Source organism: Poecile atricapillus, chromosome Z (genome assembly GCF_030490865.1).
Source record: "Poecile atricapillus isolate bPoeAtr1 chromosome Z, bPoeAtr1.hap1, whole genome shotgun sequence".
Taxonomy (NCBI): Eukaryota; Metazoa; Chordata; class Aves; order Passeriformes; family Paridae; genus Poecile; species Poecile atricapillus.
The window spans coordinates 119,793,594-119,817,619 of NC_081289.1; the positions used below are offsets into that span (position 1 = coordinate 119,793,594).

Here is a 24,026-nt window from a genome sequence, read left to right on the forward strand (position 1 = left end):
GAAGAGCCCGACAGAAACCTGTTCAGGTGTGCCCTGTGAAACCTTCTTTATGGGACAGTATTTCTAAGGGTTAGTAATGTATGTAGTGCTGTATAAACATTAGGAGGTATGTACCGACGCCTGCCTTTAAACTAGAGGTATGAAATACAAGTTTAGGATTAAAAATTCTGATAATACCCTTTTTTCATGTGCCTTCTTGGCTCTTTTCAAATAAATATCAGCAATTCTTACTCTATCTCTTTTAAAAATCACTCATTTTAGATGTAATATATAAGTAAAAAAATTGATACCTAAATCAGCTGAATAGGAGGGAACTTAAAAGAAGGTTGATTTGGACACTACATTACAGTGCAGGCTAGCAGTGTAAAAATTTCAGAGAGAATACTTAAGGGCTGAACTGTTATGCCACGACTTATGGTGGTGAATGGAACCCAGTTGGTGTTTGGTCACTAGTAGTCTTCCCCAGGACTCAGTACTGGTGCTGGTCATATTCAACATCTTTACCAATGAAGGGGTAGAATTCAGTTCAATCAGTTCATAGACAGCACCATCAGGCAGGAGTGTTGATCTGCTGGAGGGCAGGCAGGCTCTGCAGAGGGATCTGGACAGGCTGGATCATGGGCCAAGGCCGTGCTGTGAGGTTCAACAAGGCCCAGAGCTGGGTCCTGCCCTTGGGTCACAAGAGCTCCAGGCAGTGCCACAGGCTGGGGCAGAGTGGCTGGAAGGCTGCCCAGAGGAAAAGGACCTGGGGGTGCTGGTGACAGCAGCTGAACATGAGCCAGCAGTGCCCAGGTGGCCAAGGAGGCCAATGGCATCCTGGCCTGTGCCAGCAATGGTGTGGCCAGCAGGAGCGAGAGCAGGGATTGTCTCTGTGTACTTGGGGAATGATACTGAGGTGCTAGAGCATGTGAAAACAGCAGTGAAGCTGGTGAGTCTGGAGCTCGACTACTGTGAGGAGCAGCTGAGGCAGTTTGAGTTGTTTAGTCTGGAGAAGAGAAGGCTCAGGGGGGCCCTCTACCACTGCCTGCAAGGAGCTCATAACCAGGTGGGGGTCATTCTCTTCTGCCACATATGAAGTAAAAGGACAAGAGAAAGTGGCCTTAAGTTATGCAAGGGGAGATTCAGATTATATATTATAAAGATTTTTCTCTGAAAGAGTGGCTAGACATTGGAATAAATTTCCCATGGAGATGGAGTAACTCTCTCAAAAGTGTTCAAGAGGTGTCTGGATGTGGCACTTGGGGTGGTCATGGTAGTGCTAGGTTGATGTTTGGACTAGAATATCTTGAAAGTCTCTTAGTACCTTAACGATTCTGTGAGTCTGTCATTTAGATATATTTATGTACCAGGTTTTTAAGGGGTCAGTGGCATATTTTGACAGTTTATCCCATCTACTTTATGCATTTAATTTATGACAGAAATGTGCCATCAAAAAACAGGTGTTTTGTTGATCAGAAGGGTCACTGTTTTCACCTTGATACTTTTAGTCAGATTGTGTTAAGTGTGTTGGATCCACCTTTGGTTGATCTGCTTTGTTTTAGCTTGACTGGCATTAAAATTAAGTAAACTGTCTTGCTTCAAGGAATGCATGATAGCTGAAGCAATTGTAAGGTCCTTGGTAGTTTGTCAGATTGCTTCACTGTATCTCAGTTCTTACCTTCCATATTACAAAACAGTTGGTTCTGAAAACCACACAATGAAAACCAGCAAACATAATTAGAAAGAAGACTGTTAATACCCATTCTGTGTAAATCCTGTCTTGGGATTTAGAGTTCTTGAGAGTTGTGTGGGTTTTCTTTCTTTCTTGTTTTTTAGTCCAAGAAAGGATTTTTTTTCATTATCATTTATAACAGGAATATTTACCAGTTAACGAGCTAGGAAAAAGAATGCATATTAAGTTTATGAGGTGGTTCATTTTGGTTCTTAAAAACAGTGGCACATCACCCACACAGTGAGAGGGTTTCTTGTATTACATAACAAGAGACAGGGAAAATAAGTTGAGATTCAAGTTGAGACTGGGAAAGATTTTTAAGAACATACTGCTTAATGGAAGCATTTCTGTATTATCTTGTCTTTGAAAACATTACAAAAAGTAAAAATATTTTTCAAGAATTTTGATATTTGAGTACCTGTACTTGGTAAACAAAGGTGCTTCAACATGATACTTTAAATTCCATTAAAATATTAGGATAGCAAAACTGTCTATTCTTAGATTAGTTGTTTCTTGGTCAGTAAGAATAGAAAGATACCAGTAAAGCCTATTGAACTGAGGTCCTACATTTTCCAAAATAATACACTTAATGTGTAAACATGCTTGGGTTCTGTCTGAAGTTAGGGGCTGAGACAAGGATCAGTTTTGAATGGTAGTGTTGATCTGTTCTTGGGTGTTTTTTTGGTTTTTTGTTGTTTTTTTTACTTCTAGCCCTGCTGTCAGGAGATGTAATGAGATGTCAAGTATTTCTCAACTGATCTCAGATCATATGTAAAAAAAGCACTCTATTAATCATGTGATATTTCACTGTATGTTCTCCAGAGTGGCAAAAGTAATGAAGGTTCCTGTGTATGAGACACCAGCAGGATGGAGATATTTTTCCAATCTCATGGACTCTGGACGTTGTTCCCTTTGTGGTGAGGAGAGTTTTGGCACAGGTAAGTAATACATAATCAAAAATTACCACAAGCTTTTAATTTTTCCTGGATGCCTCAAGTCAAATCCAAAAGAATCAGAAAACTAGCTCTGTCTTGTGCTGAAACAGAGAACTTTCTGTTGTTCACATCTTGAGGTTCTTCTTTTAAGTGTGGTGTCCTTGAACCTTGAGGCATGAAGAATGTAGAAAATGGGTGTTCTGCAGTGGCAAGCAGTCTTACTACTGTCCAGACAGCTTCTGGAGGTGCGTGGCATTCTCTTCTGACTTCAGCAAAATGCAAAAAATCCTCACTGGTTCCACTGCAAGTCTTTTCACAGACTGCAACAGATTTGGAGGGATTTTGCCTGTATGGAAACCACATGTTTTTTCCTTATGTGATTAGGTGTACAAAGTATGAGGACTGGTATATCTGATGGTATATCTAAACAAAACTGTTGCAGACTTTCCTTTTTGGAACATCACAATTGCTCAAGCGTCAGATAAAACTGCCATTAGAAGAAATTAATTTATGTGTCAGCATTTGTGTTTTCCCTAGGTTTCTCCCTTATTGGTCCCAAGAACCAATCAAACAACAGAATGCAGAATGAATAAAAAATTCAAGCCATCAGAAATATAGTATTGACAGTAAGCACTAGACCAAATAATTGAACTATATAGTCTGTAAATCTACACAAATGTGGTTTTAATTTATGAGAATAACGGAATAAATTTTGGAATGTTTATTTTTTTCTCTTCTGGATTCTGACACAGAAATTCTTCCTTTTTGTTTATTAGTAGTTATTGTAATTATAATTACAAGTCTTTTTGAAAAAGCGCAGACCAGAATAACTTAGTAATTCATCTGGCTTTAGTTTATTCTATATATTGATATATATATATAAATAAAATAAATAATAAATATATGTTATAAATTAATCTATATTTTGATATGAGTTTTATGGGGATCTCTATTTTGAACGTACAATACCTTGGCTGCAGCTCTTTGTAGAAAATTACTTACCATGTAGTGAAACTTGATGATAAATTTCATTTTGCTTTAATTGACTTATGTCAAGTATTAAGCTTGTTAGCTAGGGAAAATTAGAGCAGAATGCTACTATTTTGAAAATAATTATACCTTTAAGCAGCCACAGGTGTGGTACTTCATGTGTTCTTGTTTGCTGTATGGATCTGAATGGGCTGTGATGCAAGAACAAAAATGTGTTATATTTCTTTGTGTCTTAGATGTAAAAAGGAAGAGAAGTTAAATTTATAATGAATGTTAATTTTCTTCTTGTTGTCAATGGGAGCCAATGTCCCATGATTAGCAAACTGTATGCCTTCACTATCTGCTCTGAGTGGCACAGGTCTGTATTGCCTTGACTGTATCTTTTGTATAGAAACTTCCTCTACAGTGTGTTCTGTGAGATCATTGAGAGAAGTAATTTGGGGAGAGAAGGGCAGGAAAGTCTGTACCTTTCAGAATGTACTTGTTTGTTGCGGTGTGTTGTTGAACTGCATCTCCATTAACCCATGAGAGGTGTGAACTGGGGAGTTTTCAACTCTCACTGCTTTTTAATACTTCTTCACTGGACCAATTCTGTACCTCTTCCCTCTAAATAACACAAGTTTCTCTTGCCCATGCAAAACCAGATACTTCCATGAAATTTGTGTGGGTCTAAAGACATCAGTATGACCTCAGTAGCACACAAATTATTTGGAAAAATCTCGGCTTCATCATCATGCTAAAGAAAGTTAAGTGTGAATTTTAACTGGGAAGAGCTTGTAAAAGTTTTGATGTTTGTTCCCATATGTTGAAGTATATCTAGATACATTAGCCTGCAGAGTGCAGCACCTCCTGCCACATGCAGGCATATGTGTAGAGGTATGTGAAACAAACAGGAGTGGCCTCTCTGTGCCATATGCCATGACAAACCACTTCCACAGGTCCGTCTCTGCTTGGGGAGTTATTATCCTAGACCATCTTCATCTGATGGTGTTGAGTAGGACTTTTTCAAATGCTTTCTGTCTGAGGGAGAAAGGAGGAATCATTGGTTGTGCTTAGGAGAAGCCATGTCTTCTTCGATAAAACTTGCCATTTAAATTTCATTATGCTGTTATAAAAAAAGACAAATGTCAGATTTCCCTTTCACATTGCAAAAGCATATTCAGGTTTTGCTAAGCAGGCTGTCCCAAGTACTGGTGGACTTTAGCCCTGGATATCAGTCATATAGAAATGACAATAAAGTGTTTTGATCTACTGTAACAGTGAGGAAATTGTAATCTCTGTAGGTCTAATTTTATTATCCTGAGTATCCAATAGTGGTTGAATTTGGGAACAGAAACACTCATGGAGGTCAAGGAAGTGCCTCTAGGGTTTGACTGTTCTAGATAGGCAAGAAAATTAACCTGACTTCTCTCTTTGCTTGCCATTGACTTTTTTCTTTGCCTGTATCTTTCCGTGAGACCCTAAAACAATTGCCTTCCGTACTATAGCCTCTTTTCCAAATTTGCAGGACCTGACTTCAGGCTAGTCTCTACATTCCTTACCCACTCCATGTTTCTTATATTAATCTGGTTCTCCTATCCTATCATCAATTCTTCAGATTCCTGATAAATCCTGACTTTGTAAATGAGTGCTTCAACAACATATTGCTGGTCAGCATGGAAAGCTGGTCTACAGCAATATCTCAGCATCCCAGTATGTTCTATCAGATTAACTTTGTTGTACCTGCAGCACTTCAGTGCAGAAAGCCTCTTGACCTCCAGTTTCATCCAATTCCATCTAAAGGCGAATCTGGACATTTGAGATTCGATCCCATGGGCATCCAGAGAACTTGAGCATGGAGTTTGAATTCCTCAGTCCATGTGTAGTTGCTGTGTAAAAAAGCATGTGACAGAAGGAGATTTCCTAAGGATGTTGTGGAGTCTCCTTCACTGGAGACATTCAAGAACCATCTGGATGCAATCCTTTGCCATGTGCTCTGGGAAAAGCCCTCTTGACCAGGGAGATTGAACCAGAAGCTCTGTTGTGATCCCTTCCAGCCCAACCCATTCTGTGATCCTATGATACTTTTGCAGCAAATTATGTAATGACTGTAATATCTAAAGTTTGTTTTTCTCACTGCCTCAATTTCCTTATCATCTTCCAATTCCATGCAGCTGTCTGGAAAGTATCTTCATATGCCAGGAGGTTTATTTGTAAAACGTGTTCTGGTTTGTAGATGACCAGTACTTTAGCAATGTGAACTGTTTTTAGCAGTAAATATTTACCTTATTGCGAATCTTTTAGTAATGTCCTAAACTATGTGGCCCTCACATGTTTCTGCCAGTATTGGACATTTGAATCAATTTGACAGCTTTTGCCCAATCATATCTATTTAGGGAACTGAAATTTGGCATTTCCTTAGCTTTCAGCATGGAATGTTTATATAAGTGTACAATGTAGTGATCAGAGAGCAAAGTTGACTGCTTTGTGTAAGAGAAATAAGTTTTAAAAATCCACCTTCTGTCATCAAACTGCCTTGGAAATCAATTGCTTGTGTACCCAGGTAATCAAGCCAAGCTGAAATTTCCAAGTAATACAGGGCCCTGGTTTTATAACATAAGGGAGTTTGGTCTGGCAAGTACATAAAAGCAAATTTTCTGCTATAAAAGGAGAAAAGATTTTGAAAACATCCCATACAGCTGTATTTCCCACACTTGTTTTTTTGGCAGCTGATCTTGGAGCTAAACCAATGCTTTAAAAACTTCTTCCATTTTTGTAGCAGTGTGGGGAGCTTGTCAGATGAGATTAGTAGCTCTCTGGTTTTATGACGAATGCCTAGCAAACAGTTCAAAGGAGGGCCTCAGCAGCAGCAATTAGTTTCTAAATTTCATCAGCAAGCTATTAATCAGGATTAGGAGAACTGTGTGTCTGATTTATCTCTCTGCAGTTTAGCCACTTCAGTAATTGCTGCAACTTCCTTAAATTTGCTTGTTTCATCTCCAAATTCCCAGATTCTGTTAACATCAACTCCCTTCTCCTGAAAGATTATGTGGAAGAAGAACTAGTGAAAAATATAAAAATGTGCTGTCGCTGAAATTAATGAAAGCCACAAAGGAGGTGGTGTCTGTTGCAGTAATACAAATCTAAAATAGTCTTATTAACTAGAAAAAATTATCAGATCAGAATGCCCCTTAATCTCCATTTTCCTAAAATATTGCTAAGTTTCAGACTGCTGGATGATAAATTTGCAAGACTTGAACATGTGCATACAAAATGATTTATTGTGAGTTTTTGAACTCCTGAGATTTTCTTACAACACATTTACAAGAGGCAATTTGATAGACTGGGATTACTAAATTAGGGAAAAGCCATTACCTGTTGTTTATGCATATGACCCACAAGGCTTGCCTTCCCTATCAGAATTGGGTATCTCAGATACAGACAAAGTTAGACAGCTTTCAGATAGTAGAAAAATCATAATATGAACATATTTGCATGACTTTGCTTTGTTTCTCAATATACTGCCTCTGAAGATTTTTCTTCAGTTTAAGACTGGGTAAGATGATTACTTCTCTATGAATGGGAACATGCTCTGAGAGTTTTGCCCAGGTTATTTACTCTGAGTCTGGACATAGCAATTTACTGTAGTAAAAAATAACTTTTGCTACTGTTATATAGAGAAATAACGAATTAACTTAAAAATAAGTTGTTGGAACACTTGCAGTTACTATAATTTCCTTTACCAGTGGCAAATTAAATACAAGGGGCTAATCAGAAAAAATATTTGTAGACAGTTCCGTTGTCTCTTTCTGCTTCAGCTCATTGAAAAGAATGAGGAATTCCTTAATTCTGGGATGTTTCCATTAAAAGTAGCGCTGAGAATCATCCTGAGGTTACTCAGAGCCCCAGGCAAGCTGGGGGAGTTGTTAGTGTTGCAACTTCAGGATTGCAGAGCTGTGAGGCACCTTTTCCTTCTTCCCTTTGCACAAGACAGATCGGCCTCTGCAAATTTGTTGGATCTTACGGAGCAAGGAATGGTGTTAGCTGAACTGAGGCAGCAAAGTAAACTCCCTCCCTAGACTTTCTACAATGTGAGCTGTGCAGTAGGACTAAGTTGAACAAGCAAAGACACCTACAGATGACTGTTGGTAGGTGAAAATCAGAGTAACAAAATTGAAGTAATAGATTTTCATTTGCTGAAAGAAGGAAGGGCAATAAATACAACAACATATGTGTATGCAGTAGCCACACTGATGGATATGCTCAGTTTCACTTCCATTAAATGTAACAAACTGAAACACTTCATTCACAGGAAAGGCACACAGGATTATTGTCCCTGTACTCATATCAGGCTAGTATTTTTAATTGGTGATTTTTGATTCTGAAACAGTTGAGTTACTTCTAGATATCCAGACTTTTGTCTCTGGATTACCTTCTCCTATTACTTTCTCTCTCCAGAGAAGCAACAATTTATGTCCTCTGAGGGACATTCAAGGACAGAGAGCATGCCAAATCTGCTAAATGTGTATGAAGAATAATACATTCAGCCCTCCTCATACAGATTTATGTGCTTAAGCCGTAACATGGCAAGAACAAAGCTGAGAATGCAGCAAAGAATCTTTCAGAAATGCTTCTGTCCACGTTTCACTAGAACATTTTGGTTCATTGAAAGGTACTTAAAGTGTTTGCTAAATCAGAATTCATCTCTTTAATGTTCAGCTTAGCCTGTTGCTCCATTATCATGATACAGACCATTTTGCTGAATGGCTGAAGTGCTCTACACTGTATGATTTGCTGGCCTGCAGTCTGCAGTGTTATGTAGTAGCGGAATAAATGGTCATTCATATTGGAACAAATTGCTGGGTGGTTAAGCTCAGTTCCATGTCTCCACTTCTTGCTGGTGCCTGTTGAGACACTTAAGCCATTTTAGTGGCTGGTGATAGTGGGCAATACAGATGACATCATGGGCAAAATGGAATTTTTTCTGTGCTAAGGATGGATGGCTGAAAGGAGGGACATGCAGAGGCATGCAGGTTAAGAAGGAGAGGAACAATCATGGTGGGGTGAGTCTGCTGCTACCAGGGCCCTGCCTGGCCCCCTGGGGCTCCCCCATTCTGCACAGGAGTGGCACCAGGGCTGTCAGCTCCTGCCCCAGCAATGCTGCAGTAGGGCCAGTGTCCAGTTCCCCACAGCCCTGCCATGTCTGGCCATGGGTCCCCCAAAGCCAGGCCTGCCCATGCTCCCACATCCTGGCCTGGCATTGCCCTATCCCCCTTCCCAGGAAGTGCCTGGTGCCTGGAGCTGGGACTGCCCAGATGGCCCCATTTGCCCTGCTGTGGGGGTGGTGGGACTAGATAGGCCCTGGCTGCTTGTGGCCTTCTGTTCCCAGACCTCTGAATGTCCCTAGCCCCTGTGGTGATGTGATGACTTTCTGTGCTGTTACCAGAGGAACAATATATGCTCTGGGGGAAATGATAGCTCTAGTCTAGGTTTCTCTTTTGGTGGCAGGGGCAGGAGCAGACTCTTGGCTTTGGTGACAATGACTGTGGCTCTGCTGTCCGCTCTGCCTGCAAGCTGACTTTATTAACCACAGGATGTATTGCTGGTGTTCCTGTAGAAGATACACTTAAGCTGATCTAGCATACTACTGCAGTGATGATGACCTTAAGATCCCTTCCAGCCCAAACAGTTCCTTGATTCTATGCCTGAGTGTTTGAAGAACTGACTTACGTGTTTTCCTTTCTTATCTGAAGCTACTTGCAAAGCTTTGAAAGCTCATAAATAACCCTGCCCTTTTTCTCCTGACTGGTTGGCACTCTGTGCTTTCATAGTACTGGAACAGGGAACAGAGTGAGCTGTGGCTCCTCTTGCAGCAGCTTCCCAAGCACCAGGCCTAAACTCGGGCTGTTGTAATAGGACACTACTGTTGTTGCAGAGAGCTCACAGATCAAGGTGGATAACAAGTAGCAAAAAAGATATATTCTTACTATTGTGACAGCTACTTTGCAAATGTTAAGTCATGTTACTGTCTCAGCTCTTCAGTCCATCTACAGTTTACTTGTTTTCTGTAATACCTAACACATAGATATAATCTTTGTGCAAATCTTTGTCCTCATCAAGTGTTCAGTAATGATTCCTATACAACTTGAATGTTGTGCTGAATAGTAATTTGCATTTATTTAACCCTGTGATAGTTAATTTAAGATTAATGTTAAACAGTGTTGAGGCTGAATGTAACACAAGAAGCATAAGTAGCAGGCAGATCCGTGGCAGACCAAGGACAATGGGCTCTCAGAAAATCCATATGAGCAGAGGCTGCTAACCTGATTGCTGCTCTCTCCCAAGAAGAGGGACTGCAAGTTCAAGGTAACAGTAGTGATTGACCGTAGGAATCATGGTGTCTCTCTGCACATTTTGTTATTTTCCTTATATGCATTTAATATGTTGACAGTTTTTCACAGGATTAACAGCTTCAGTGCATCAGTTTATATTGTGGGGTCTGTCCTCTGCCAGTAGCAAAACACAGCTGTTTTGACAGAAGACTGACTGTGTGGACTTTGCAGGCTGTTATGTAATGCGAAGCCATACAAAGCAGTCTTGCTGCAACAGGATTTTTGTGCTTGAGAAAAGAGAATATTTCAGAAAACAGCCTAAGAGTTTTTAGATTCCTCTCTGATGTATTTCGTTAAGTATCTTCTAAAGACAGATAATTTAGTTGGTTGCCTCCATAATCAGCAGGTACTTCATGGAGTAAACAAAACTTCCGAATTACTGCACTTGCTTTGTACTCATGGTTTCAGTAATGTGTGACTAGACAGAAAACCATAAGGTTGCAGCCAACAAATTTATACCAGATTTAGTATTATGCCAGAGCAATACTACATGTTCGATATCTCTTCAAGTTTCTTGAGTCTGTTAGCTTTTATAATTGTCATCAGTACTAAGTTCCAGGGGTCTTGGATCTTACTTAGATCTGAGACTACGTGTTAAGTCATGTGGGATATTCCAAAACTGTTTCTAGTCTTCATTGTTAGAACAATTTCTCTCTTCATAAGTACAAACCTATGAAGGAATCTAGACTGGAGCATTCAAGTATCTTTACCACTGAGAGGTATAAAGAAATATAAAAAAGGGAACAGTCCTACTCTCTGGTTTGCTTGGGTTTTGGGTATTTTTTTTCCTTCAGAAAAATCTTTTCAAGCTCTTGGTTGTTGTCCTGACAGAAGGTCATGAACATTCTGAAAATTCACAATTTTTATGGAATAGGAAGATTCTTTTTCTGCAGCTTGACACCTGCAGATGAACATCTGCAGAGATAAGAAAATGCTGTTGAACTTGACTCTCATAAAGGAGAGATGTGAAAACATCTGGCTCATGGCTGGGGTTCACATTATCTAGTCCAGTTTTGGGAAACAGCAGCAGAGGTGTGAAAACACTGAGTATCAGTGAGCAGGAATAATGACTACAGTGTTTTCATACTGCTGCTGTTTCTATTCAAGTACTTGTACATATTTTTATTTACTTTACAAGTATGGTCTTTGTCATGCTTAAATAGATCACAGTTCACATCATTAGTTCTGGTTTTCTGTCTGGAGCATATCAGAGGTGCTGGGGCTGGTACTATTGATTACTGTTCTGTGACATACACAGTTAAATGAGACATTTTCCCAGCTTCCTTACTTTGTTTTCTGATTAGCAGTGATACCATATAATGTGCTTAATGTCTGTCTCTTTAGGATCTGACCACCTTCGTGAGAAAGATGGACTGTGGGCTGTGCTAGTTTGGCTTTCAATCCTAGCAGCTCGAAAACAAAGTGTGGAGGAGATTGTCAGGGATCACTGGGCAAAATTTGGCCGGCACTACTACTGCAGGTGAGAAAAAATGAAAAGGTACTTACACAGCTGGTAGGAGAATTCTTCTACAATCATTGCTTGTTTAGATGTGCTCAGCTGCACTTAGGTGTGTGCATTTGCTGTGCCTACAGAATGAAAATCTGCCACAGATTATCACTGTTTCGTAGACAGGTTTTTCCACAGGAGTAATGTGTATATGTGTACTCACTGCTAGCATATGAGTAACTAAATTTTTAAATACTGAATGGAAGAAAGCTTTGAATTATTTACTTGTGGAATATATAAGTGCAGCTTGTTACATGTTGTTGAAAAAGAAACATAATCCCCACAAGATTTGCTCCTGCATTTTTTTTATAACTGCCTCCATGTGACAGTGTTTTAGTGAGAACTGAAACCTATGCCTGCTTCCAATTCAGGATAACTCCTCCAAAGATATAAACATTTACTTACTTTTATTAAGGTCTCAATATAGTGAGCTCTAGCTGTTATTTTCATCTTTGCTTCTGCCTCTCTCTTAATCCAGATTTAATGCAGAGGAGTTTGCAGTTTGTAAAGTCTTTTGCAAACAGCTGTTCCTCAAAACTTGTAGCAAAGTTTTCTCTATTTCACTTGTCTGTTGAGCACTGCACTGATTGTGTCATTAAGTTTTGAAAGCTAGCTGGGTATTTGGGATATTTTCTATGCTACTTTAGAAATTGTATTTTCTGGACGCTTTCTGTTGATTGAGAGTCAGGTGGCCAGTGTAGAACTGTGGTTGCACATGTGTAATGGTTACATGGCACAGGACTTGTATGTGCACACTGGTTTCATTTGCAATCAGTATTTCACTGGTACACTTTCGATTTTTGAAGTAAGCAGTAAATTGCTAATGGTAAGTATATAGAGTTCTCTGAAAGAACTGTCTTCTCAGCTCTAGGGACTTACTTTCTGGTTCTACTTTTTTTTAATATATGTGCAAGGTTTGATTATGAAGCACTGGAACCCAGAACAGCATATTTCATAATGAGAGACCTGGAAGCTTTGATCACTGACAAATCGTTCAGCCATCAGCAGTTTGCTGTGGGTAACAATATCTACAGTGTGGAAAGAACAGACAGCTTTGAGTACATAGATCCCGTGGATGGCACTGTGACCAAAAGACAGGTATGGCTGTAGTGATGGATTAGCAAAGTTTTGCAGCTTTAGCCATATTGTCTCCAACAGTGTTGTTTCTAAAGTTCAGCTGGCAAGACTGTCCATTTATTTATGGAATGGTGTTTCCTTTGCTGTCATAGATACTGCATTTCCTACTTAAGATTAGCTCAGTCTGGATAAGATAACCCACCTTTAGTTAATGTCACACTTGCTGTACATAACTGGAGACAGTAGTGTCACAGTGAACATAGGATGGGATGAAGTCCCTGTTGAGAGCAATGCATGCATAGGGAGGGTTCCTTTTTCAGTGGAAAAATCATATAGAAAGAAGGTCTTTCCTTCTTCTGTCTTCTAACTGAAATCTCCACTGGCTATACATTACAAAAACAAAAATCAAACAAACAAAAAATTTATTGTTCTTGGTGATCCACAGGATTTACATAACTGAGATGCAATATCTGTTGTAGCCAGTACCATGCAGGAGACTTTAGAAGGTTGTAGCCTATGCAGGCATATTTGACTTCCCTAGCCCAAGTTTCCAGTTCCTTCTGGACTCTGTCTATACTGAGATTCACTGGTTATCAAGAGCTGCTGTTCAAACTGAGCCTTCAGTGTTTGGAAAACTCATGATATGCTCAAAAGTAACCATGTACTTTTACCAGGTGTAAATTTATATTTCAGTATCTTGAATATGAGCTGTGACTCCTATTAAAATTTGTCCAGATTTTATGCTGTTTATGTTTTTGTGGTCCTGGTTTCTCTGGGTTTTAAATTATTTGACCTAAACAAACCCTAGGAAATGATATTACAGGCCATTAAAACTACTGTGATGCCTTTCTGCTCAGTCTTTGTAGTTTCAATTCATCATTGCATCCAAAAAATATAAAAAGCCTATCTTCCATTGAGCGACTTTCTCTTTCGTAAATTACTACTAAAACATGATATGAGGATATTGTCATATCCAAGTCTAGTGGAAAATTACAGGCATGGAAGACTCGTGACCTTTGTAGTTTTAAAAAGCAGCTTGTGAATTTTCATTGCACTTTTCTTTCCCTTAATTTTTTCATCCAAAGCACTTACTCTATATGGGAATATAATTGCTAATCATATCACCATGTAACACAAACAGAGAAACATGACTTGGCTTGTTTTCAGACAGACTCTGACAGGGAGCCTGTAAAACCAGAAAGCATGTCTTTTCATAGGGAGAAGCTCCTATTTATTCACAGTACAGTTCAACTAGTTTGTCCTTTGGCAAGGACATGTTCCTGACTTCATATGTCTGCAGCCTCAGTAGGATTCTCCAAGTGCACTAAATTGGAGACAATATTGATCTTTGCCAATGAAACAACAGTTCGCTGCTGCCATTTTCCTCAGGTAGCTTGCTCATCATAAATGCAGATATCTCTTTCAGACCATCATAGGTCTTGTGCAGATTTTTCAGCTAAGTATCCAGGAGAATGTTCCAAGTTTTGTTCCCCACTATGTATGGGAGAGAGATTTATAGTCAGTGTAACTGCAGTATCTCATGAATGAGAAGTTGGCTACATGGTAATTATTCAGTGTTAATAAACAACATATTCAGAAAACAAACACAGCACCAAGAAAATAGGCAGCAAACAATACACACAGACTGTTGGTTCTAATTAATTCTGTTTCTTGAAACCTATGAGTATTGTTTATCACACTGCAATAAAAAGACTTAAAATCAAATGAAACATTCTGTTGTTCTTGAATACTGTTCTAATTTTTAAATATTTTAAATTTTTTAAAAAGTATTTTAAAAAATTTTCAAGCTGTACTGTGTTTTTGCAGACATCAGCACATAACAATGCTGCTCCTGAGGGTCCAGCAAGCCAGGAATGGGACCAGTAGTATTTTAATGTAAAATTCGAATTACAAGGATGAGAGGTACAAGTTGGCCATTATACTAAGAGATAAAATGCTCCAGGGAGACCTTATTGTGACCTTTCAGTACTTCAAGGGGGTTTACAAGAAAGATGAGGACAATCATTTTAGCAGATTCTGTTGCAGTAGGACAAGTGGTAATGGCTTTAAACTAAAAGAGTAAGTTTAGACTAGATGTAAGAAAGACTTTTTTTTACAATGCGAGTGGTGAGACACTGGAACAGGTTGTTCAGAGAGATGGTGGATGCCCCATCCTTGGAATCATTCAAGGTCAAGTTGGATGGTGCTCTGAGCAACCAGATCTGATTGAAGATGTCCCTGCCCACTGCGGTGAACATGATGAGCTGATGACATCAGGACTGGATGACCTTTAGAAGTCCTTTCAACCCAAACCATTCTGTGTTTGTCAAACAATGCTTTATATGGTCCTAAAGATGTTTTGGCATATATCTGAGGGAACAAAGGTTTTACTTATATTTTAGAACAATGGCACACTGCATTTCCAACATCAATGTCTTGTGGATCAGTATCTTGCTGATAAAACTGGAAAAATAAAATGCATTTCTTTGAATTCTCTTCTCTCATTTTTAATGGTTTACTGCCCTTTAAAAAGAAGAAACAAGGATCTCAGTTTATGCACTAGACCTTTGACAACAGAAGGACAAAGGGGAAGAAAAGTTCAGTGGCTTATCAGAGGTTACACTTAATCTAAGGGTACCATTTCCATAAAGGGAACTAGAATTTGTATTAGTGGACAGCTGGTAGAATATTGCAACACTACAATATTTATCTGTGCAATTTAGTCCTCTGGCCTTAATGGGCTTCCTGTACAGAAACTGTGGATCCAAGAATATTGCCTGTGGTTTGTAAAAAACCATATTCATATATGCAGTACAGAAGTGGGGGGGAGAAAAGAAAAAAAGATGTGAAGATGGCAGCAAGGAGCAAATTTTTAGTTAATTAATGAATTAATCAGTCCTCTTTATTATGCACATAGTAAATGTGCATTAATTAATGTACTTTAAATTAATTAACACCTTAAGTTTTCCAAATTGTATTGCAGACTTACTGAAATTCTTGCAGTCATATATTGATGCATGGTATTTGAGGGGTAGCAACTGTCCTGTCTTTTGTATTCACTAATGACAACTGTTTTTTGATCCAGGGATTCTATAGCTGTTTCTTAGGCCACCACCTTTAATGTCTTATACCTATTTCTCAGGCCATTGATTTTATGCTCTGCCACACAGAATAAGAGCAAATCAAGTAAAAGAAATAAAAACATCAGTGAGCGGGAGGGAATGCACAACATCATTTCTAGTCTACAGAAGGGGAAAAACAAGTAATAAGTGAGTTGTCCAAAACTGTGGGGAAAAAAAATAGCATCAAAATTACTCTTCCTTTCACTTTTATTTTGGAGCAATGAATGGTAATTTGTAAAGGTGCTGTCACCTTACATATATGCTGTTCCTTCTCCTTTCCTAGGGGCTACGGATTATTTTTTCAGATGCTTCCAGACTCATCTTCAGAATGAGTGCTTCCAGTCACGTGAGAGCTACTCTGCGGATCTATGCAGAGAGTTATGAAAAGGATCCAAGCCAACACAATAAGGAGCCCCAGGTAACGCAACACCATTATAGTAAATAGTAATAGCAGTGGCCACAGGTTTTCATCTTTGATCAGAAGCAACACTCAATGCTTTCACCCATGTAGTGTCTTTGTAGATGATTTCCCTAGTCTTGTAAATGTACACCTTTTGAGGGAGGACCAGCAGTTTTAGTAGATATTGGTGTAATATCTAACCCAACAGGAATGTCAAGGGCTGAGATGCCTCATGTTAAATGTTGAGCAATGGCTTCAAGTCCATTAAGAAAAGTCATTCTAGTTTGAATTTTTTTCAGAATTTTTAGAGTTGTGATTTGATTTATGGAACAATACTTTAAAAATAAGATAACCATTTTTCAAGGAGATTAACTGAGAGCCATTCAGTTAGGGCATCCCAAGGATTCCTTACCATCAGAGTACAGTTAGGAAATATGGAAACCTGAGTCTAAACAGTGTCGGGATTCCTTGTAAGGGAAAGACTTGCAGCTGTCTAAGAATTGCCTCATATCATAACAGAACTTTTCCTAAGAAGAGTGAAGGTTGAGAGAAAGTTGCTGGATTATCCAGCAGATGCCATACAAATTAATAAAATAAATCACACTTCATACCCTCCAGTTCTTCTCAGTCCATGTTCTTTATGCTGTAATTTATAAGAGAGGACTAAGGATATTTAATGGAAAAGAAGCACTTTGCTTGTAGTAAATCAAACCACTGTAGTTTTAAGTCTCACGCAGTTGTGTGTTCATGACTGGTATGCAAATACAAATCTACCAAAACATATATGCAGTCAAATGAATTTGAACCCTAGGTCAGTGTTTGGTGTTTCACCAGATTCTGACCATAAACTGAGTGAGTTTCTTCTTATGCTATTAAACAGTCGTGTGTCAGTCATGAAAAATGGTTCAGTTGTCACAGAAATTTTACAGATCCCATGCCTGCAGATATGATCTATTGAATTTATTTGCTCTTTTTAAAAAGTAACAGTTTACACCCTTAGTAACTTAGACTATTTAGAATGTTAAAGAAATGTGTACTCCAACAAAGTAAAGGATCATATTTTTAGCAATTTTATTGTTTTTCTGTGTATCTAGGTTTGCCCAGCTAGCAGGATTGTTGATATATTTTGCTTGGGGAGGAACACTGCTACAACCCTATTTGCACTTGCTGCTATATTTGGTTTACATGGTAAAGTTTTGGTGTCTGGGGGGCTGCAGGGGTGGCTTCTGTGAGAAGTTGCTAGAAGCTCTTCTGTGTTAAAAAGAGCCAGTTCCAGCTGGCTCCTAGATGGACCCATCACTGGCCAAAGCACTAGCCCTCTGTGATAACATCCGTGAGCAGGGTAATAAGCTCTCTGTGCAACGGCAGAAGGAAAGGAGGAGCAGGGTATTAGTGAGAAACAACTCTGTGGGCACCATGGGCAGTGCAAAATGGAGGGAGAGTGATAGGGTGGCCTGGTAGGCACCTGACAACCAGCCAAGATCAATGTACCAGTTACATCAAATTTTTAGTAGCACATACTGTTTATCAGCTGTGATTGCACTGACCATTTTGAATACGGTTCTTCATGCTGTGCAGGTAAGGCACAGATGAAATGAAAATAAGACATGGTAAGAGACTATGAGTTGATTTTAGAGGTTTGAAGTGGATTTACAGTAACCTTGTGATATGTAATCAAAAGATCTGATTGGAATGTGTTTCTTGTCTGGCAAATCCCAGCAAAAAATACTAGAAAGCAATGGAGGGTATACTGGCAGCATTATCTGGCTAAACTTCTTAGTATTTCATTGCAAAGGAGCATGAGCATTTTAAAGTGCAATTATTACTGCATTAACAGATTGTTTTATTTTCTATGAGAGAAGTAATGCTCTGGCAAAATTTAGGCTTGTGTGCCTCCTAAGGTGACCTACAGTCAATGTTCAGTATTTGATATTGGTTCTTTTAAATGAGTGGAAAACAGCAAATGTTCTCAGTGAATTTTCTGCTTCTGAAGAGACTAGATTGAGGGAACAGTGGTTGTTCTCGGAAATATGAGGAATGTACTGCCCTACTGTTATATTTCTTCTTTGTTCTGCTTGCATCTTCTTGAGAGGTGCATAAAGGCTCACCAGCAGCGTAGACCATATCCAGGGAGCAGCAGGAATGGGTCTGCTGCACAAGGAGCCAGGCATCCACACCTGCTGTACCACAGGCAGTGCCCTCCTTGTCCAGGGGACAGTCCTACAGCAGGAAAGTGAGGATAATAAGCTAATAAGCTGGTAATAAGCTCCCTCAACAAGTGCTGGATCAGAGTCAGGGTTCACCTGGGGCAGCAAGAGATGGTACCAGAGACAAAGCTGGAGACAAGGCAAACCTACTCAGGAGACAGGGTCAAAGTCATCTGGAGATAAGATACAGCATACATCCAAATAGTCTTTCAGGGAAAGAAGCTAGCTACAGCATGGGCCTGAGGTCCAACCAGGCAGCAGAGCCAGAGATAAGGCTGGAGACAAGCACTCCTACAGCTTAGCTCAGGAAGGGACCAGCACCCATTGGGCAGGCTGTAATGGACCTTGGGCAGGGTGCAGGGGAAGGCCCTTAGGGGATTGTAAGCAGGCCAGTAGGGCTTATGACTGCACTCAAGGATTTCAGAGTTTAGTCTTTTATTCAGCACACCAAAAGCATCTGTTATTTCCAAGGACAGAAAAAAGGCTGGAAGGGATTTTATTTCTGTGCTGGTAATGGAGCCTGTCAGATCACAGCACTTTTGGTTGTTTAATCAGGGTATTTACTAGTGAACAAATAATCCCAGGGGTAGAAGCATCATTGCCTTGAAACTTGCTACAGGGACTTTACTGCATGTACACAGTGCAGACAAGCATTTTAATAACTAGACTGCCTCAGGAAATACATGGTACTGTAAATACCCTCCTCATCTCCTGCCATGTGCATAAAATCTGGGATAAATAGAAGTTTCATCTCAATTAATACAATAAATTCTTTATTTGGTTTCTCATTGCATAGTACTGCATGGTTCCACTGCTTCTCTTTCCTTGCCCTGGCTGCATGCTTTGCCAACAACGTGAGTGCATCAGAAACAACAAGGTCATAGATTGTATCCGACAGACAGATGGTGGACTTCAAAGTAGTGCATAAATTGTAGAAGATCCTCATGTACAAAAATAACTAAACATTTCCCAGGAGAGCATTTGATAGTCTTCAGTGAAGTATGTAAAAGAGAATCAGTAAGAAACTCCTTCTTCAGAAAACAGCATTGCTAGGAAGGGGTGCCATAGTTTTCCTGATACTGTAATTCCTTTATTGTTTGGTTTGCTTTGAAGTTCATACTGAGATCCACACATCTAAAAGAGCTGTGACAGATTTGAAGTTTCAAGAACTTTGTTGTCTATTTCTGTCAGTGATAGGAACACAGCATATATGTAAGTGGTCAGTTATGGAAAAAGCACTAACATAAAGAAGTATGTTAAGTATGTACCTTGCTTATTACCTTATGGTATTTAAGAAAATTGTTACATTTTGAATGATGAATGCATATTTTTCTGTAATTGAGGACACGACTATGTGTGGTCTCTGTATTATTGCACTCTTTCTGAAATAGTTGATCAGGAAAAGCTCCCTTCCATACCTGTTATATCATAAACCAAGAGAAGATTATTTGATGGTTGGCTGCTTAAGTAAATATTCAGTTGGATATGTTTATTGCACCACCTCTTTCCAGCATCTTGTCTTAGATAATACACTGCTCCATGTTTTTGCCTGATGACAATTCCAGTCAAAACCTGAACTGAAAGGCAAAAATAGCTTGATATATGTTTTACTTTCGTCACAAAAAATAAATGTCTCTGTCTTGACAGACAACTCAATCATGTTGGGGGTTCCATTTTGTGGAATCATTATGGTAATTAGCTTGACTTTGTCTCATACCAGCATCCTTCCCCCCTCCCCCGTCCTTTCAGACAAAGCCTTTTCACAAATTAATCATCCAACTTTACAGTAGTGTTCAAGTTCTTTTAGTTTGCTTCTGTAGTCTTTGACAGTGTTACTTCTGATGGTGAATCTTTCATAGATAAGCAAACATCTGAACTACATTTGCCAATGTGCATGTTGAGATATGCATATTATTCTGGAACACTAATTATGGCACTTTTTGAGTTGAAGTCGACCTTCTTGACCTTTGTTCTAATTTATATGTAGGCCAGTATGTGTTGTAAACCATAGGTGTTAATGAGTGTAAGAGTCACCCACATCATATTCTAGTATCATCTTTCATATAATTAATTGGTAATACTTTCTGCCTAGAATAAAGCATACACAACTTCCTGATCTACAACAAATAGTTCAAGGGAAAGTGGTAAGATATGCCAATAATTAGATGTTTGAGGTCATGGATAAATGTGAATAGCCATGACTTCCAGCTGTTGAATGATCCATTTAAAGAAATTTGCAGAAGCGGCTTCATGGACACTTGGGAGATAAGGGGTTGCTACTTTTTTTGGTTCAGTTCTTTCTGTAAGCCAGTATCAACTGTGAAAATCAGGAACAATAAACAAAAATTACCAACATGCATCATACTCTCATACTTTGGTATAAAAAGTATACCAAAACCAACTCAGTTTTCAATTCAAACAAATAAAATTCAATTCAGTGTGTTATGCATTTGAATATTGCATAACTTAGACTTACAGTCTTGAAAACAAAGCCCAACACTTTTCTAAATCTGAAATATTCTGCTCTATAATTAAAGACCACTCCATTGATATGGCTTATCATTCACATATGTCATTAATGAAGATATTTAATAACACTGGTCTGAATATGGACCCCTGAAGGACACCACTTGTCACTGAAGTCCATTGGGACACTGAACCATTGACCACTGCTCTCTGGATGTGATGTCAAACCAGTTCCTCATCCACCAGACAGTCCACTCATTGAATCCATCTCTCTCCAATCAAGAGAGAAGGTTGTTGTGGGGGATTGTGCCAAAGGCTTTACAGTAAAATGGCAGATAAATGACATCTGTAACCCTTCCCTTGTCCACTGCTGCAGTCACCACATCATAGAAAGCCACTGGGTTGATCAGGCAGGACCTGCCTTTGGTAGAGCTGTGTCATCTGTCCTGAATCACCTCCCTGTCCTACATGTGCATAGCTCTAGGGGCATCTGTTCCATGATCTTCCCAGGCAGAGGTGAGACTGACAGGTCAGTATTTCTCAGTATTCCTCCTTTCTAACCTTGTTAAAGGTAGGTACAATGTTTTTCTCTTTTTCCAGTTGCCTGGGATTTGCCCTGACTGCCATGACTTTTCAAATATCATGAAGAGTGTCTTAGCAACTACATCAATCAATTCCTTTGGCTGTGTGCAGTCTGTATTGGGTACTCTTTAAAATGGGATGCAGTGAATCAAAAATGATGCAATTACTTTTGCTGAAGACTAGCAAACAATGTTCTAGTTAGCTACAGAACTGTAAGATTAGCAGCATCCAAGAACAGATTTTGGGGCAGTAGTTGCTTCTTTGTGTTTTTATTGGAAAAAGTAAGCCAATTACAAAGGAAAAAAAAAGAAAAAAAAAGGTTAAAAATATGTCTTAATCATCAAACACTGAATTTCTGAAACAGGTTTTGAACAGTGAGCAGCAGAGGGAAAAAACCCGTGATTTTCAGGTGGATCGTGTTTGGTATGAAAAAATCTTGTTATATGTGACTGTATATATGAATTATTATAAAAAATGATTGTTCATGGTGTGAGATGGTCCAAGAGCAGGGAACTGAAATGAACAACCCAAAAGTCCTGGGTTCTATATTACTTAATTGGGACAAAGTGAAAGGAATCAATAAGGTTCTGTCAAGACACTGATACAACACTTGATATGAAAAATGAGGGATGGGATCACCATGCTATTTAAGATTATTTATTGCTCAAGTAAGCCAGATAAGATATCAGTCTCAAAGGTGTGAGATTTGGAGAGAAGCAATAGGTCAGCCATAGCTTAAGGTAATCATGGGTTTCTTCTTCACACAGCAATACATAACATTTTGGTCCAATAGACAGTTGGCACAAAACTCGTCTCTACTTAATAACCTATCACCCTTGCTTAATTCTGCTGCACTGCATCTGTCTTTCAGCCAATAAGCTGACAGGTCATGTACTCATACACACAACTCTATTATAGCTTCTAGATCCTTAGCCTACCCTATAAGTCACATTAATACAGCTTAAACTTCTCACTGTTTTACCTAATATAATTTCTTTTTTACTCAAGGCATAGTCTTACTTATAACTATAGGAACATAAGTTTATAATTTTTCTGCTTAATGTTTGTGTACTTTTATGATTACATTAACCCAAGCTTTTTCTAAGGCTGCAAGTTGACCCTTCAGCATCTATTTTTTCGTTTCCCACACAACGCTAAGCGCAAGTGCAGTTTGCTAGGCAATTATTGCCTTGTTGTTTACTTTTGAGGCATTGGGGTTTTTAGTATGGCTCTGGTTAGCTATCAGAGCATACAGTTTGGTCCATAAAAGTCATATAAAATTGTCCTGGTTTCATCTGGCTAGAATTAATTTTCTTCTTAGTGGGTGGTACAGTGCTGTTTTGGATTTGGTATGTGAATAATGTTGATAACACACTAATGTTGTAGTTGTAGCTAAGTAGAAGTTTAACCCATGTCAAGGACTTTTCAGTCTCCCAAGCTCTCTCAGTGAGGAGGTCCACAAGAATCTGGGAAGGACCATAGCTGTGATGGGTGACCTGAACTGGCCAAAAGGATATTCCATACCACAGAACATCACGTTTGGTATATTAAGTTTGGGGGGGTTTAGCTGTGAGGGGCTGATGGCTGCTCAGATCAGGCTGATCATCAGTCAGTGGGTGGTGGGCTGCTGTATTATGTGTCACTTGTGGGAGTTTGGTTGGATTTTATTCCTCACTCTTCTTCCTTTTGTTATTCTTTATGTTATTCCAGGTATTAAGATGTGCTTATCTCAGCCCATGGATTTTACATTTTTGCAATTCTCTGCCAGTCTGCTAGGGGCAGGGGAGTGAGCGAGCAGCTGTGGGGTACTTTGTTACTGGCTGGAGTTGAACCATAATAAAAGTTCTGCCTTTGCTATTAAAATTAGTAAGATTTTCTTAGAGGACACATGGAATGTGGAGACTTACATCTGTTTCAACACACTCTTAGATAATGCAGCATGTCTGTCCTATTCAGGTAATTTAGCTTCAGATTGTTCTCAAAGTCATGCTGTAGGGTGAAGAAATTTTAAATCAACTTGGACTGCAAAGGAAGTAAATCATGGGACATTAATTATAAAATACTCCACGAATCAAGGAAATTAGTTAATCAAACCTGATCTTCCCTCAAATCTCTTTGGATATACTAGAAAATAACTAATCTTTTGCAAACATAGATGTCTTCATGCTCCACTTGGTTTCTATTTTCCTTCTGTTTATTTCACCCCTCACTGAATTCATGCCTGCCCTCCTCTATTGCCAGGAGCAGAACAACTGGCTTCTTGACCTTCCTTGTAATTTTGTTTGAGGTAAGAGGCAGACCATGCACAAGAATAGAGAGGTCAGTTTCCTTTTTTTTCAGTGGAAGGTGTATTTCTTCTCAACTGAATCAGCTGAACACCAGTTCACCAGTGCTGTGGATATTACAGAGTCAGTTCAGTTTGTTTCACAATGAACCACATCACTTAGATCTTTTAGGACAGGTGGCTGTAGCATAAACCTTTCCAAAGACTCTTGGGTTTTTTTTGGAATGGAAGGCCAAAACAGGCACACTATGCTGAGCTCTGTGTTGAGCCCTTATGGCAGAAGCCCTGCAGGATCTACAGGCACATGCTGAGCTATTAACATGCAAGCAGGTACATTTCAACCCTCCCTAACTTTTAGATAAACCAGATGCATC

The 24,026-nt window shown here is 39.1% G+C and overlaps 1 protein-coding gene across 1 annotated transcript in view; it reads left to right on the forward strand.

The window, feature by feature from the left end:
* Positions 1 to 24,026, forward strand: part of PGM5 (phosphoglucomutase 5) — a 71,160-nt gene that overhangs the window by 43,250 nt on the left and 3,884 nt on the right. The window contains exons 7-10 of the mRNA XM_058826460.1: positions 2,534 to 2,649; positions 11,352 to 11,487; positions 12,429 to 12,612; positions 15,997 to 16,131. Coding sequence (XP_058682443.1) covers positions 2,534 to 2,649; positions 11,352 to 11,487; positions 12,429 to 12,612; positions 15,997 to 16,131 — 571 coding nt within the window. The remainder of the gene's footprint in view (positions 1 to 2,533; positions 2,650 to 11,351; positions 11,488 to 12,428; positions 12,613 to 15,996; positions 16,132 to 24,026) is intronic.